The following is a 17,701-nucleotide window of genomic DNA, read 5'->3' on the forward strand; positions in this document are numbered from 1 at the left end:
GATGGGAAACTCAGAGCAACCCTCTTCTTTGGGGGTGTGAAACATCGCGGGGAGGGGGGGGGAGCTCCGCCTCGGGGGTCCCCACCTGAGTCACTTCTCTCTAATTGCGCTGTAATTAGCAGGATCCAAATTAATAATCATTTTTGTAAAAAAAAAAAAGTGCATTCCTATCCTCAGCCAGAAGCTGGGGCGGGGGGGAGGAAAACCCGGGGAAAGGCTTTGGGTGGTGCCGAAACGCAGCGGGGATGGGTCGGGCTTCTCGGGGGAGGGGGTGTCCCTGGGGCAGTGGGGGGGTCCCTGAGGCAGTGGAGGGGGGGGGGGGGCAGCGGGGAGAGCGGAGCCGCCGGGCCGGGGGCGCGTTGCTGGGGCTGCACCGCCCCGCCGTGGCCGCGGCCACCCCTGCAGCTCCGCGGGGATGGAGCGGGGAGGCCCAAGTCCCGGCTGGTGTGTCCCCCCCTCCAAGGGGTTGTCACCAGAGAGGTGGCCCCTGACGCGTGGCGGGACCCGTGCACGAGAGTCGGGGTCCCACGGGAGGGGGTCGGCGGGGACCTTTCGGAGCCCGCTGAGGCTTCACTGGAAGCGGGAGGTCTTGTTCTGGCGGGATGGATCCTGGCCGATGTGACGGACCCTGGGTGTCGTGACGGACCCTGGGTGTCTTGACGGACCCCGGGTGTTTTGACGGACCCCAGCTGACGTGACGGATCCCTTCACATCCCTTCTCCAGCAGCCACGCTCAGGAATAACCAAAGAAGGGCCTGCACGGGGTGACCTGGCTGTGCTCTTCCCGGCAAGCCCCCACCGTGCCCCTTCCCTTACCCCGGCAGGGCCAACACCGCTGGCCGTGGCGGGGGGTTGCCCAGGCTCAGCCCCCGCCATGCCAGTGCTCAGGCACCGCTGGGCAGAGCCTTCGCCCCGAGCAGGAGTTTGCGGGTCTGGGCAAGAGCCAAACCCACTCCCGAACACCTTTGCTGCTGCGGTGCGAAGGGTGCCCAGGGCTAACCCTGGACCCACGGGTGTCCAGAAGAAGAAACACGGAGCCTGGGCTCTCACCCCGCTCTCAAAACCAAGATAGATGCTCCATGTGAAATTAAATTAGAAAGAAGATATATCCCTTGCTTTCGCCACATTCTGCCCCAAATCCACAGCCTTGCTGCTGCCTCACTGAGCTGCTCAAGCACTGTGCTTTAAATGAAGTGTTAAAGAGCTCAAAACGCTGTAAGAGCTCCAAAGACTCCAGGACGTGGGACCCAAGTGCTCCCATAACTCTCGTGGCTCGGTGCGATGGCCGTTGCTTATTGCAAGAGGCGCGGGCTGGCTTCAAACCCAGGGCAAAAAAGGTGTCAGAGAGCCCAAGTCAGCTCTCTTCGCTAAATTTAACAGGTGTGAAAACTGATTAAAACCACTGTTGGGTCACAGGGGTATTGGTTTTTGTTGAGGGGTGAGAAGAAGAAAGTGGCAGCGTAGGAATGATCAGTAATTTGACACATACTCTGAAATCAAACATTTTAATGCGCTAAGCTAAAAAAACTGATTTCCTGTAAAATGGGAAGTTTCTTCCTCTCCATTGATTTATCACAAGTCACCCTATTTGCACAAGTGCTCAAACTTATTGGGATTTCCCACGATTCTGATGACAACCTTCAGAAAAGGGTCTTTCAAAGCAGCAGCTGCCAAACTGCACCACAGGGAGAGGGAAGGTTCTGGGCACTGGTAAATGGAGAAAAATTGGTGGGAAGAGGAGGCCAATTTTCTCCACAAGCAAGGGTCACGCATGGAGTCCTGTGCAGTGGCACAGGGGATGAAATGCAGAGCTGGAGCTTCCCCGAGACAAGGGAACTGGGGGAATAAATGACGATGAACTGGGGGTAGGGGTGGGACGTGATGCGGGTGAGCAGGACAGTCCTAACTTTGCTCACCCAGCGCTAGACTCTGAGGCGAAGGAGAGCCTGTGACAGGGAAAATCGTCCATGGAAACACAAGCCAAGCACTTGCTTTTATTTTCTAGCAGTTCTCAATGAACTAGAAAACGTCGCAGCACTCAGTACTGCTGGGGCATCCCCACCTCGACTGCCAGGTGCAGCTCCCCAGTCCCCTCCCAGCACCTTTCTGCCCCACACCCCAAAAAGTGAAGATGACGAGGATACAAACAGCTTCTGCACAACCATCAACTCTGTGGACCAACCCCAGCCGGCAGAGAGGGCAGGAGGGATGGGAGGATGAAAGCTGCAGAGGAAACCGCAAGCAGAAGATGAGACGGACCAGAGAAAGTTATTCCCTGCCCCTCTATGCAAGAGCTGCAGTGCTTAAAATGACCGAGACACAGATGGTGGTTGTTCACCTCCAACTCACTGCCAGAGGACAGAGGCTGTGGGTGCTATGAGTTTGTTCAGGCTCTGAAAAGGTTTAGATGTGCTCAAAGAGGGGGGGGAAGCCAAAATCCCAGACCCCCAGAGGAGGGATGGCAACAGTGGGATGCAGAGATACATACATGGTTGCTCTGCGCTTCGTTTTCCATGTGTCAGCTGCTGCTCAGAGCAGACACGGCCACCCTCGGCTGACGCAGGAAGGCTGCTCTTAAATAAAAGAGAGGGAAAAAGTTGTGGGGGTGGCACACTCTTCTGAAGGTGTTCAAAGTAAACACAAAGCCAGATTCCAAAGTTCTGTATTTTTCAAAATAAAGATCACACGTTGTTTAGAGACAATCTACACAAGAGTTACAAAAAATAGTCGCCAAGGCATAAGCATACACAGGTTTGTTAATTATACACATATGGTTACAAGTGTGCTTGCAAAAAAGTTCATTGGAAATATACACAAGGCTCTGTAAATGTACACCGTGTAGTGTTACAATTCTATATTCAAACAAGGAAAATTGACAGTATGTTACATTCACTTACAAGTAGACAAAATGCAAAATACAGTTCATCTTCTGTACAAAAAGGGAAGGTGATTCACACTTTACAAGGTGAAAAGGGACTCTGATTGTAAGGAAAACTAGGGGATTCTGTACTTTTGCACTTCTTGTTTCTTACTGTCACAAAATAAGCAAAACATTACTTTTTAAGATTCAAAAAAACACTATTTTGAACTGAATCATTTTTGTATAACATTTAGAAAGGATCGCTACTGTTCAACTAGGTGACAAATAAAACCAAGCATTTATTTTTTTTTTTAAACATTAACTAGGCTGTATAAAGAGAACATTTCCTTCAAAAGAAAAAATTTACTTCTGGTTGAAATTACAATTTACAATATACAACACTATATGCTACGACCATAAAAGGTGTGAATATACACTGAAATGCACAGGTTTTGCTAATTCTTTTTTCTTACCAAAAAACGGGTTTATGTCGATTCAAACTTCTCCACATTTACATTACAGAGGTTTACAAATGTACAATTGTACAGTCAGAAGTATGTTCCACTACTAGGGTACATTATAGATACAGATCAGACATCAAAACAAGAAAATACTACAAATTTTTATATATGTAAAGTCTACACCAAGTATACACTATATATTTATAGAAGCAAGACCAAAGCCGAGTTGGATTTTTTTTTTTTTCCTCATGCTAAATAATCAAATTGTGTCTCTCAATGTTAACAGAACAAACTGAGTAGGCAGTAAACAAGTACACCTGCCCCCCACTCCCTCGCTTTAAAAACTTTCTGGGTGTGTACGTTTTCTTCCCAAAAATGACAGCTAAGCTACCTCCTTTAGCATGTTATACTTAAAAAAAAAAAAAAAAAAAAAAAAGCAATTAAAAAGTTTCAAAAACTTAATTCTTCTTTTAAACTGAAGCTTTAGCAAGTTGAATTTTTTTTTATATTTATAAACAGCGTTAAATGCGTCCTTTGTACCATTTAACTAAAATTCCAACTTCTTGCTGACTTTTGACTAAAAGGAGAAAAAACAGGTATTTGCAAAAAAGTTGCCTGCAAGGCAGATGAATTAAAAACTTTTTTTGTTGTTTTTTTTTTCTTCAAACCAACCACCCTGAAAGTTTCCACATTTGGAATATAGATACAACAGTGAACAAAAATGTGGCCTTCCATGTACATTTGATACCTATGTACAAGTATTCTATACACCAGTAAAACAGCAGGGCAATTAGTTAATTAAAAAAAATAATTAGTACATGTTATGCATAATAAAATTAAAGAAATTTACAAAGGCTTTTCTTTTTTAGCAGTTTAGCAACCATAAAACATTTTCTAACTGTATACTGGAATATTGTCGGTTGCTGGTTGTAGATGCCGGATGGCCAGTGAGCTCTTTCCCAGTTCGCTGCCTCAAATGATACCGTTTGGTGGTCCACAGATGGGCCCTAGGTCCACCCCGTTCTTCATGTAGTATTTCTCCAGCTTGGCCAAAATGTGTTTGCCATAGGTGTATTTACGCAGGGTAGCGATGTGAGGCCGGATCTAGGAGATAAAAGAAGAGTGAGTGAAGCTTCAGAACCCGAACTATGGCCACATCAAACCTGAGCAAGCTCTGGGTACCGAACAATCAGAGTGCTGGCCAGCAGCAGAAGACCACAAAAATGCCCGAAATATTGAAGTGCCATTTACTGTAATCACATCAATCACTGTGAATCAAGTTAACGTTCCATAAGTCACTGATGTTATTTTTAGGAGGAACTTCTGGTCAAGCAGGTGGCATCGTCTTGAGCCATATTACTGGAATCCAGTTAGATCTGAGTGTGTAGATGGATATAAGGCTTTGTCCCAAGAGAGGAGGGTGGAAAGACAGGACCCCTGGGTACTCGACCTTCCCAAGGGTGCCCTGACACTCTGTCCCCAGCCCAAGGGCAAACACACTAAGGCAGTAAAGGCATCAGAAGGGTCTAGTGAGGCTGAGCAGCTTTTCCTGAACATGAGCAGTGTCTTCTGCCTCCTTCCAGGCTACAGGCTGAACTTCAAAATGCTAAAAGCCTGAAAGAGTGGCTGGTATGAATTTCAGCAGTATATTTGAAAGAGCTACTGGGAGAGGCAAGCAGTATTCCTGGGCTGAACAGCAGTTTAATTTCTGAACCTGACAATTAAAATATTTATTTTAAGCAGAAAAGACGTCTCTGGAAGCAAACTTCACTTGCTCACACTACTTCAGAGTAAAAGTCACTTTCAACGCCACTGTAATTACTGTAGCCAGGCTAAAACCACCTTTACTGCCAGAGCAGCCAAACACAGAAAGCTGTTTTGGTTGTAGTAATGTCATTATGCTGCTGAAGTTCTCCTGGACAGTTTCAGAGGAACAAGGCATAAGAGCAATTCATTTTCATTACTAGATGAGAAATATCCCACACCACCAGCACATTCCTTCAATAACGCAATTACAATGGACTTTTTATTCTACAAGTGGAAGCTGTAGGCAGGATGAGAAAATACGCAGACCATGATGTACAGCACTCCCTGCTTCTCCAGTGGCTACATCACCATTACTTGCCTAAGCCAGGACTGACCATAAAACTCGCATGGGAAATCCATCTCAAACTCATCGTATTTCATCAGCTCAGCCTCTAGCTGTTTAACTTCCTATTTCACTTCAAGGACCCATCCTGTAATAATCATAAATTGGCGCCTCGGCCCTCCCCACATCCCATTTTCAAGAAGGTCTGACTGCTGCTCTGAGGTTAAGGAGAGGTAAAGCTCCGCAGGTCCAACAGTTGCTCTTTGTTTGTCTTCATTTCTAAGACTTCTTTGCTTTTTTTTTTTTTAACTGACAGAACTGATTGTTAAAATTACTTTTCAATATTTTGGTTTTTTTTAAATGAAACTGCTGTCTTTAACAGTAACACAAACTGCTTGTTTGTACTAATAGCAATTTTCACAATCCAAAAGCAACAGTCAATACATTCAATTTTCCCAGGCTTTCATTCAGCTTGATAACATAGCTGAAATCTTCATATTCAGTCAGTCCTATTTAGCTGTCATCCCAGTTCTATTTTTGACAACCACACTGATAACCTAATTAGCATTTTATTCAAAAGACTTTGCTTGACAGGAAAAAGAACATGTCAGTAAAGATCATTGGTATATATATTTTTTTTCATAATCACTGGTATATATATTTTTTTAATATATACCTCTCTATATAGATTAGCAAAGCTACAGGTCATTCTGCTACAAGTAAACTGTGTATATCCTTTGCCATACATTTTTATTTAATTATCTTTATAATTTCTTTTGTACTAATACAGATTTTGGTTTAAAAGAACTACTCTGAATGATTCCTAAACCTGAGAATTAACCTCCCCGAAGATCATTTCAGCTGCACGTATGTTGTTTACATACTGATCAACTGCCTCGTGTAGGCAAAAATCATCTCCCTTACACAGATAATACCCACTTCTTTTTACAGAAAAATCACTTGGTCCATTTTACTCAAGGATTCTTAAATACACTTGATTTCACTGGCATTTGAATACCTGACACTCTTCACAGTTTCTCTTAAAAATAACTAAATATGGGGTTTTCCAAGCCAGTGTTAGTATTTTATTTCTAATAAGAGGTCTAGCTGTAGCTGGTTATTTTTCACAAAGTAACAGACTCCAAAACATGTGACTGAAGAAAATAATCTCAGTTCCACTACACATGTAAAAGCATATTTTTTTCCATTCATTACAATTATAAAGACCCTCAAACGTGACCTTTAAAAGCAGGAAAATGAAGACATCACCTGATTTTTAGAGCTTCCTGCCCATGGGGCAGCAGGCATATAGCCTTGGAAGGCAGGACTGGCAGTAATGCATATTTAATTCCAAAATGTCTTCATTTTTGACAAATATTAAGTCCTGAAACTGTTACGCGTGCAAATGCTGCAGCATAATGCTAAACCGTGGAAGTCTCTCATCAAAACCGTACTCAAAACTGAGAAACAGAGAATTTGATTAATGGCTCCAGGCTCAGACGCTACAGCAACATGCCCTGTTAGTGCGGTGTTACCAGCCAACCTGACTGTCCTGATCAGGGCTGTAAAGCAGGGATGTGAAGTGACAAGGCAGCGTTGGCAGCCCTCAGAAAAGCAACCAGCAGGTTTACACTCGGGCTTCAGGTGTATGGAGGTCTGGCTCGGCTCCACTGAGCGCATTAAACTGCTCTCATCAGCGAACGCTGTTCTCAGTGAGGGCAAGTGTGTCATCATCGCCAGACCTTCAGAGGACCCTCGCAAGGCACCAACCCAATGGCACTGCTGCAGTAAGTCTTGGTGGTTTTTAACAGCATTTGCTACACCACAAATGCAGAACTAGGTTACTAGGTCAGAAGAGATTGCTATAAGCAACCAGCTAGTTTTAAGTCTAAATGGCATCTTGTTATTTCACATTTTCATATTTCAGCTACTACTGAAATATGCAACTTTGAAATACCTCCATTGTTAGGAAATTCTAATGGCAAAAGCAATCATCTCAGCCTTATTTTCTCTCCGCAACCAGTGTGGCAGTCACAAGCCTTATATCCTTATCAATTGATGGCAGCTGCTTACCTTGTGCATGACAATCTTCCGCTGAGCTGGTTCTGCCACATCGATCATCTTCTGTACCACGTAGTTGGCGTACTGATCTTTCATCATGGTGTATAAGGCACTGTGAGGGCCATCATTCATAGTGCACACCTCATCGATCAACATGGCACGCTCCGTACGGGAGGCGTGAGTAACACACTTCTCCACCACGTTGCTGTAACAATAAAAGAAGGACAATCTGTGAGCACACAACATCTCTACTGGGCTTTTCATTCAACCCCAAGGAGATCTCTTATGCATCTAGCAAGGGCAGACCATTTGGGAGAGACATATGTGCTGGCACAGAAGTTCAGCAACGTGAAACAGAAGAGCAGTCCAAGGAACTTGGGATCTGAGTGGGAATATGGGTAAAGGACCAGTTCAGGTTTTGTTTCACCCAAATTTGTGCAACTCTGCAACGATGCTGTATTTGAGATCAGTGTCTGTTCTCATAACGTGCCTATTAGAGAAGCTGATGAGTTGTTCTTTGTTTGGTTTTCTCAGTACTGGAGCTCGACGGGAAGAGAGGTCCAAGGTTAGAACAACAGGGAAATGCTTACTCAGGAACGAAAAGATCTTAGCAAAGGCAGAGAACTTCCAAAATTCCTGAATATATTAGATGACTAGTCTCTGCTCTCCGGAGAGCCAAGTTAAATAGGATATATGAAAGGGGATGAAGAGTTTTGCTAGTCTTATCTTCCATATCCCTGACTGAATCATGAAATCACCAAGTGGTTTGCCACAACTAGTGCTCAGCTCAGGGGATATCCCACACTAATTAACACTCCATCTGGAAAGAAGTTTAGAAAAAAAGTGCAAGGCAAGTCAGGGAGGTTGAATCTGAAATAACAACATTAAGATCACACTCTTCTAATTCTTGTTAATGTTACATCTCCCTTGTGTCCATAAGTATTAAAGCACCATTTTACTAATCATAAAAAGGGGGTGACACTGAGCCTTTGAAGAGCTCAGCCTTCATGTTCAAATGCCTAGAAACACACACAAAAGAGAATCTGCAAATGTGGGAAGTATTACTGTGCCTTGACATCCACTAAGGTACCTGGATTCTGCTTCTACCTATGTGTAGCTCTGTAGCATCTGGACTAACAACCTCAGACTGCTGCAGCTTCCCTTAAGAGAATATCATTATGCATGTGTCTCAAAAAGGACCACAAGACTTAGCATATAAAAAGCCCAGATTCTTCTCTGAAAAGTAGGATGAAAAAGAATTGTTGCTACACTGATTTCCCAAATTCCCTTGTGGCTTGACACAGCATCACAGGCGCGGCGAAATGCTCTTACAGCATGTTATTATCTGAAGGATAGCGACCACTTAAAAAAACACCAAAACAAAACGAAAAAAAAAAAAAAAACAAACAAAAAACCACAACACACACAAAAATTCTTGGTCAAGGTTCAGGAACTTGGACGAGAGCTACTCTTCCACATCTTCATCCTCCTTCACTACAACTTAAACTTACCTTGCCAGTCACTCATCCCACTTTATAAGCAGTTATAAATAGCCTTCTGTTGTTAAGCAAAAAGTTATTTTCACCTCCTTTCACCTACCTACACCCCACCCTTAACTCTTCTGCAACTCTAGCATGTGTCCATGCTCCCACAGGGCGTGGAGACTTCAAGGAACAAATTCATACCTAGCAAATTTATGTTGACTCAACACGAGCACGTTGCCTCTAATTTCTGCTACAATCTTGCTCTTATCCTCAGGCCGACCATGTTCTAGTACATGCTGGATAACATAGTTCCCATACTGATCCTGTTTGAGAGACAGCAGAAGTGTGTGACAAAATGTGGAGAGGAACCATTAATATCAAACTAGTTCCCAATGTGCATTAAGACTTATAAACTTGAACTAAACACTAATTAAAATAGCTATTGTACAAATCATGTAAATACTTTCTACTTCTACAAAAACGTGCATTCTAGAGTTTTACCAGGAGGTAAAATGCTGCATCTTTGTACCAATTGTAAAATTCAAAACAATGTCCTTGAACATGAAATGTCAATCTCTGCTTCTTTCAAGTTTCTTTGCTTTCTCCAGGTTCAGGCATACAAAAATCACATGTCCTGGAGGGCTATGTCATGGTTCTAGCTACAGAAGACTGTCCTTATGCATGTTCATATTCTGAATGTGTGTATATTCAGATCACAAGTTATCTATTTTCCCAGTTCAAAATACCAGAGGCATGACCCGATGCCTTGCCTCCATGCCCAACCTCTTCCCATCTTCCATGTGCTAAATAGGTGAGCATATAGGACAGGGTTCATTTGCTGTTATATCCATTGTGCCCCAACACCAGAATGCTAGTAAAACAAGTTCTCAGAAGGACTGCGAGAAAGAAGAAAGGCAGCCAGGAAGGGGGTGTGCATAAAACAACCACATTTTAAGAACCCCAATTACTTGGCACTTTTTTTTCCTAGAAGTAATCAGCTTTTCCCATTAACTCCCTTTAGGTCTTACCTGCACTGTAACTTCTGGAGTGAAGCATTAGGACACGCACCCACCACTCAATACTTAAGATCCTTTTCAAAAAGGAAAGTAACTACAACTTTGATACCTGCTGGATATTTGCACATAGCCAAAACAATTAGTGGTGATACATTTCTTATCTGCCATGTTCCTTCCCATTCCTCATCAGGAACAGAGCTCCTGTGTTCACATCACCCCAGCAGCACTACAGCTGCAGTCCCAAACAGGCTGCCAGGAGCTTTCCTCCCAATACAAAGCAGTAACTGAGAAACATCTCGCAGCACCTGCATTCCCCCTTCCCACACTGACCTGAACAAGCTGCTCGGTGTGTTGGTGAAGTTCCTCCAAGATGGGAAGGGTCTGCTCAGGAAGACAGTGCTCGAGGATCCTCTGGATTACACGACAGCCATATGGATGTGTAGACAATGCAAAAACCTGCGTTCAACAAAGACAGGCAAGCACAGGCAGCAACACATCTGTTAGTCTTTGTGAATCCTAGAAACCTTTCGGAATTAAATGAACACATGGCGGGTTTTTTTTCACAGGCATGGTAGGTAATGCCAGCTTGCAGCAGGGCAGCTCCAGATAGTATAAACTGAAACTGGAAACATCTGTTCCCCACTGCCACAGGACTAACTGGGTGATCACAGGCACATCACAACCCTACCGTGTGCTTCAACTTCCCCATTCATGAAACGGGAAAACAAATGGTAAAGCCTCTTGATTAATAAAAAGAACACGGGGACAACCAATCATTATTAGAAGCTGTGTTAAAACACTGTTTCAGAAGAATAAATCCAGCATACTGTTTGCCAGCTACGTATTTTAAGCTATGTAAGAAATGGTATGAACCAGAAAGGTTAAAAGTGCTCAGCAAAGGATTTTCCTCAACTATTTGGATTTGTTTAAAAGCCTTAACTGTGCTTAGGAGAAGTGACAACAAAGAACCTTCTTTCTCATTTCTAACGGATTACCAAATCTGTTGGTAAGAACATGACACATTTTATTAGTGCTGCACAGTTTTCTGTCTAAAGCACAAAGTCCTATTTGGTTGCTTAAAATTAACAAAAGTAGCAAATCCAAGCACTGAAGTTAAATTGACAGTCTACAAAATTTTAATAGCTATTGAGTAAACTGTGCAGGAAAACAGGACTTGAAGTACAATTAACTGCCGAAAAATAGTCTTGAAGGGATAAGTTTAATCTTCCATATGAAAGTTGATGAAACTGGGACAGCTGGTCAAAGAAATGTCAGTGCCATCAACGAAGTTCCCAGAGGTATTTCTGCCTTGCCTAACTCCCTAGTGGAAGGTCCAAAGCTAAACTCTAACCAGCAAATCTGCTGAGCCAGTTTCCTGGCCAGCTAGAATCCTGCTTGTTTTGACATAGCCAAACAAGTCCCCACTTTCACAGCTGTTCCAGGAGCAGCCAAACTAATGAAGCCTGGTTCCTGCTATAATAACCCCAGGCTATCCTCACACCCCTGTGGCAAATCCCTCAATGCTTCAAAGTCCCCCTCCAAAGCCAATTAAGTTGAAGTTGGAAACGCCCAAACCAGTGCTTTTGTAATGGAAGACAAGCTGACTACACGCAGAATAAGACATGCTGGCAGAATAAAGCCAGCTACACAATTAATATCCAGGACATCAGTTCAGGAGAAGATACCAAGAAAAAAACTAGAAGAATGAAGCACAAGTAACTGCCCTTTTCTAGATTAAACTCACGGTTTACCCCTGGTCTGAGACCTTTGGGAAACAGCAGTCCTCTAAGCCATCCTCACAGGCAGGGATCATAATGAAAGTTTACTATACCCATCTGAAAACTCTGCTCACCACCTTTACTATGAAGATAGATTAGCGAGAGACTTGTTTTCCCCTCCATCAGTCAAAAAATACTTGATGTTCCAGGAAAACAGATTTTCACAAGGAAGCTTTACTGTGATATACCTGCACAGAAATGGTAAAAGATATGACCAAAGAGTTTCTAGGTTCCCTAATGCTGCTGCACAGACCTTTCAACTGATGCTTGCTAAAATTTAAAATTCAAAAAAGTTGAACAAGTTACAGCCACTCTCATGCTGTTCAGAGCAACATATAAGAACATAAAGAATGAGTCAGTATCTTGGTCAAGGACTTACCTGTCCCTTAAATGCATCAATGATAAACTGCAGGGACTGAGGCTGCACACACTCAATACACTTCTGCACCACATGATTACCATTCTGGTCTTTCACGCACTTCAGGACATGGCCATCCAACTCCCGTACCATCTCATTCTATTAGGAGGAGAGAAGGACAAACAGAAAGCACCACCAGGATTCATGGCTGATAAATGCAAAGTTTTCATTGCTAAACATGGTCAAGAATATGAAAGGTATGAAGGATGCACCAATGTATTTCAAACTGGAAGTTTTCCAGTGGCCAAGTGCTGAGATGAAGCTTGCTGTGCTACAGAAACCACCAACAAAAATACTGTTACGAAATTAAGACAAAGCACTCCTTTCATTAAACATGTGTCCTCTTAGAAGTATGCAAATTTAAGAAATTTTACTGATCCACGACTTTACTAGGCATCCCCCATTTCCTCTTTTGTTCCCCTCAAAGAGAAAGAAATCTAAAATTCCCAAACTTCACAAACTTTTCCAGTATCAGCTTCATATGTTGCTAAAATGGGGTCAGCACTGGGATAAGAACTTGCTAGTATTTTACATAGGCAAGGTAATACTGCATGATAATTAAGGAATCCGAGCAGATAAAGTTTAGATATGACTAATGTACCACACGTGCAGGCTAAAAGCTTCACAGTCAGAAAACAGAGAATGACAGTTTTGGGGAATTTAATGATACTACGAAACTGGATGAGTTCAGTTTTGCAACTGATACAAACCCAGGCATTTCAGGAGCACAGAGTACTCAAAAATACCATTCTGGAGGAAGACAATTAGTAAATCCTCGGACCAGCAGTGCGGGAGCTTGGGCACCACCCTGCTAACACACTAAGGCAACAGCTTAGCTCAGGCTCAACCTAAAGGGAATGAGCATTCCTAAAGCCTCTTTCAGCTTTTTAATTTAATAACCTACATTGAGATTCTTGTATTACGATTCCTAACACCTTTATTAGTTAGCTTGCTGAGCGTATTTTCCATCTTAATTCATTGTTCATAAAACCCTAGAGGAACTGCTTTATTAATGAGCTTTGAGTGGCACTCTGGCTATCATCCACACCTCTCCAATGCCAGGCCTAGCTCAACAGGAACTAGGAGCTCCTCATACATCTTACTGCAGGAAAGCAGAATATTGACCCACATATCAAAGCAGTGGTATCTCAGTGAACGTTAAAGGCAAAACTCTGGCTCTGCTTCTTTCAAGGGATTTAAAAATGTCCACCATCATTCTCAGTTTCCCCTACATACATAATCTGATTTCGGGGAATTAACAGAGAACCAACACCAATACCAGTTAAGTGGAACAAGGAGATCGACAACGAGACCCAAGAACAGCATCACACACTTTTATCATGCACATGAAATGTAACAAACATGCCATAAACCAAACCAAAAGAACACCAGCCACAAGAGGAACAGAAGGTCGCAGTTCAGGTCACCAAACGGCAAGGAACGTTAAACATCAAGAAGAAAGTTAAAATTGAAACTTACAATTACCTGCTGGTCTGGGGGAATAAACTCAAGGGCCTTCTGGATCACCCTACAGCCGTACATCTGCAGAGCCAGGGACAAAACATGCCCACGGATACGTTCTGCCAAGGCTAACTTCTGTTCCAGGCTGCCAAACTGGGAAGATGAAAACCATTCACTACAAGCACAAAACCCTCAGGTGGCCAAGCAGCACAGCAACCCTCCCACGCTGTCACACCAAACTATTAAACAAGAAACACTGTGCCTACTGAAAATACCAACCACACCTCAACGGATGTGAACAGGCACAAGCCAGATGTCTGTTCTGTGTCTCAGACGTGCCTGACATGTGAAACTAACTCCAGAGTCAAAGGTGCTGGAGCCACCAGGGTGACATGTGCCAGTTCACTAACCCTTGACAGGGTTGATATAAAATTCACTAGACAGAAGAACCACAAAGGCTTGGTGGAGAAGGAACAGATCAGTTTCAAGAAGGAGACATGGGTGTTTGCCCAACCTCCTGGTATGAAAAAACAACACTTTCTTCCAGCAGATGCTGTTCACTGGAAAAGTTTCTCTGGCAGCTCAGCACAGCATCCTTGAAAAGTCTTGTTGGACCTACATCTCCTGGATATGCTGCTATTTATTCCTACACCTTTTGCACCTCAAAGCAAAGTGTTACTTTTCAGATGAATCTTTATGAGTCCCACACCTCAGTCACCCCAACAGGAATGATGCAACAGCCTGTGGGGAGGAGATGATATCAGTGTTGACAGATATCCACCGTTTTAACCATATATCAGGGTTTCTACGAGCTTGTCCAATACCTCAGGACAGCAGACATCCGAGTAAGATTTGCAGGGGAATGCAGACTTACTTCAAAGAACTTCTGGATGACGTAATTTCCAAATACATCGACCATCAACTGATAAGCTGCCTGGAGGATCTCGTTGAACACAAGCTGACGTTCTGCTGGGGTAGCACGCTCCAGTTTCAGCTGAATAAACCTGAAAAATAGGACTGGTGTGATGTTGCTGGCACATATGCCCTCAACACATTTGTTAATACAAGTCCTTTCCAAAGCCTCATACACTAAGCTCTTGCAAAACAAATCTTTAAAACACAGGTGCCCTATCCAGCAATCTGAAACCTCGGGGTGGTCACAGCCATGAGGTCCGTGGCCACACATCATTGTCAGTACCCCAAAAATCTCCTCATTCCAACCAAAGCAGATCTCAATAGAGTAATACAGCAAGGTCTCATGTCCAGACAGCTCTTTAAAATGCATTAAAGCTACACCAGTGGGACTAGCAAGCAAATTACAAAGCAAACAAGCTCTTCTTTAGAGGAGGAACTCCTGCTATCAGCATTTGTACCCAAACAATCTTTAAAAAGAAGGGTCAGAGTGTTACACTACTTGTCTTTTCACACCTCCTTTTCCCTGTTCTGCCTCTTTGCTTCGGGATGTGATGCAAATTGCAAATGATGCTAAGAGCAGCTGTCCTAAGAGCTTCCCATAGCACAAGGTTTTTAATCCCACCTGGAACCATGCTGATCTTGGGAGAACTCCATGATGTGCCCAGCAATCTCCCTCAGCTGTAAATTAGGGTACCGGTTATTGCGAAAGTCTTCAAGCAGCCTGCTTCGGCCAGAGGGCATAACATCAGACATCCCATAGCGCAAGCGAGATGAAGGGAAGAGCGTACTGCTGGGGCTGAAGAGGCTGGAGGCACTGCTTGCACTGCGGTACTTGGCTTCAGCTCCAGGAGCAGCAGAGATGTAACGGCCACTCCCATTTGTGAGCCCTCCTGCAAGTCATAAAAACAAGGGCATTCCACGAGATGAAATAAAGTTGCCAGGGGATTCATTTACAACATGTGCATGCCATTTTACTTCCATATACTCCTTTTCCACCGAGATGGGTTTCTGACATTGGTTCAGCTGGGAAGCGTTCTCAACTAAGCTAAATCAACTGCCCATAAGATAATTTATATGGGGACATGTTCAAGCATCATTCCTTAGCATGGCACCATTACATTAAGTTAGGAACAGCTATAGAGTTCAGCTAAGAAAAGACTGTAACAACTTCTGTTCCTTGCTCTGCATTGAAACTGTCTAAACCAGACAAATGTTAATCCCACCACTTGCATCTTTTTGCTAATTTGCGGTTTCTAATTACCTTATCCTCCATCCTCAGGTTTTTTTCACCTATCCTGCTGCTGTGTGAAAGATTGATTTGAAAGAAGCGTACTGGGGGTGGGGGACAGAATTAAGATGAAATTAGATAAGAAAAAGGAAGCAAGAAGCAAGTATAAAATTTTGGGGTATAAAAGCCATAAAAATCACTATTAAATACAGGTAAATAACAATAAATTAAAAACAATAAATAAATAAATACTTAAAAAAATCCTGTGCTTTCGCAAATGCCCTAAAGATTTTCACCCATATTTAGACAGCCGCTGAGTTAGCCAGTAACAGGTATATGAGGAATAGGTAATGATTCATCACATAGTTAGTAAACTGCAAGCGCTGATAGGAACCAACTTAAAACCTTTAAACGCTGTTTCCTTGCCCATAATTTTTCAAAATTTGCTTCAGAGCTATGGCAGAGGATTCTTCCCTTTCTTGCAGGGCTTGGGATCCCTCTGCTGGTCAAAGACCGCAAGATGCCTTGAGTGAGTACGGTTTTTCCTGGGTGGGACAAAGTCCTCCCAAGAAAAACATTCTTATCACATGGGAACCTGCCACCTGAAAGACCAACGTGAGGCAGAGAAGGCAAACCACCTGAAAAAAAAAAAAAGCTACAAGAAGTCTTTGCACAGGAGGGAAGACCTGCAAGGCAAACATTGGTAGGGCTGTCTGCAGAGAGAACAGACCACCTCCTGGCAGCTGTGCCCATGACCGTCTCTGGAAAAAAAAAAAAAGAAAAAAAAAAAAAAAAGGAGCTGAGTGAACTGCACTCCTCTGCCTTCAATGCCTGAAGGAAGCTCCCATACAGGAAACACTGTATCAGAGTTAAGTATCTGATAACGGCCTAATTAAGTTCCCCTTTCTCTGAGCTGGGCAAACGTGTTCTGACTTCTCCAGAGCTGATGCCAAAGCTCTGCTTTCTCCAGGAGACTTGAGAGCTTCTTGTTCACATCTCTTTTTTTATGCTGCCTTGCCAACGGTGCAGCCATCATCTTCTCTACCTACCTAACTTCTTAATTAAGCAAGAAGTCTGAAAAGTGACCAAGTGATATTCCTTACTGCTGGAAGGACCAGGATGTTCAAAGGAACAGTTAATCACCTCTCAGGTAAAGGAAACCCAACAGGACAAGCTGAGCAACGGTGTATGATGTTTTCCATGGCATTCAAAGAGCTCAGAATTACCACTTGTTTTTTGAAAGCCTGGAGCAAGTAAGAGTCATACCAGTAACACGCTGAAGTGGAAAACTAGTTCCTGATCATCTACGAATGGCTGTAAGAGGAAAGGGTTTAGCTGTTATCACCTCTGCCTTATCTCTTTAGTTATGAAGGAAAGCACAGTTTGTGCAGAAAAAGTCTCTGTTAGAGGTTTTCTGAGAAAAACCTTCTGATCTTTTTAGAGATTCAAAATAAACCACAAATTACTCCAGTTTTCTACCTGTCTCTCTTCTGGAGATGCTGTCTGCAGGTCTTCCCATGATGTTCAACATCATACTGGGAATTAAGAGACCATGGGGAACAGGTTTCCTAAATCAAGCAAGCGCTTCTGAAACCCACCTGTCAAACACCAAAGGTCAGAAACATTGGAACGTCTCAAGCTCCTTTATGCCAATAAAGGCTGGGAAGACAGTGACTTTGCCAGATCCCAGACTTCATAGAATCATAGAATCATTTAGGTTGGAAAAGACCTTCAAGATCATTGAGTCCAACCATTAACCATGCCCACTAAACCATGTCCTGAAGTACCCTGTCCACTCACTTTCTGAATATTGCCAGGGATGGTGATTCAACCACTTCCCTGGGCAGCCCACTCCAATGTTTGACAACCCTCTCAGTAAAAAAATTTTTCCTAATATCTAACCTAAATCTCCCTTGCCTCAACTTGAGGC

General features: G+C 43.3%; 1 protein-coding gene and 1 non-coding gene across 12 annotated transcripts in view; both read right to left on the minus strand.

The window, feature by feature from the left end:
- Positions 1-2,646: 2,646 nt before the first annotated feature.
- Positions 2,647-17,701, minus strand: part of PUM1 (pumilio RNA binding family member 1) — a 79,324-nt gene continuing 64,269 nt past the window's right edge. For 7 of the 11 annotated variants that reach the window (XM_075047685.1, XM_075047688.1, XM_075047687.1 and 4 more), the window contains 8 exons: positions 15,166-15,433; positions 14,503-14,632; positions 13,647-13,781; positions 12,129-12,266; positions 10,302-10,427; positions 9,157-9,278; positions 7,484-7,676; positions 2,647-4,425 (listed from right to left, as the gene is read on the minus strand). In XM_075047685.1, the coding sequence (XP_074903786.1) occupies positions 4,294-4,425; positions 7,484-7,676; positions 9,157-9,278; positions 10,302-10,427; positions 12,129-12,266; positions 13,647-13,781; positions 14,503-14,632; positions 15,166-15,433 (1,244 nt within the window). In that variant the 3' untranslated portion in view covers positions 2,647-4,293. The remainder of the gene's footprint in view (positions 4,426-7,483; positions 7,677-9,156; positions 9,279-10,301; positions 10,428-12,128; positions 12,267-13,646; positions 13,782-14,502; positions 14,633-15,165; positions 15,434-17,701) is intronic. The other 4 variants (XM_075047693.1, XM_075047689.1, XM_075047686.1 and 1 more) reach the window with 2 other exon arrangements.
- LOC142040670 (small nucleolar RNA SNORD103/SNORD85) lies at positions 7,066-7,151 on the minus strand. Its single transcript, XR_012653266.1, has one exon. It is a non-coding gene; the product is annotated as a small nucleolar RNA SNORD103/SNORD85 (small nucleolar RNA).

This window comes from Buteo buteo, chromosome 16, assembly GCF_964188355.1.
Source record: "Buteo buteo chromosome 16, bButBut1.hap1.1, whole genome shotgun sequence".
NCBI lineage: Eukaryota > Metazoa > Chordata > Aves > Accipitriformes > Accipitridae > Buteo > Buteo buteo.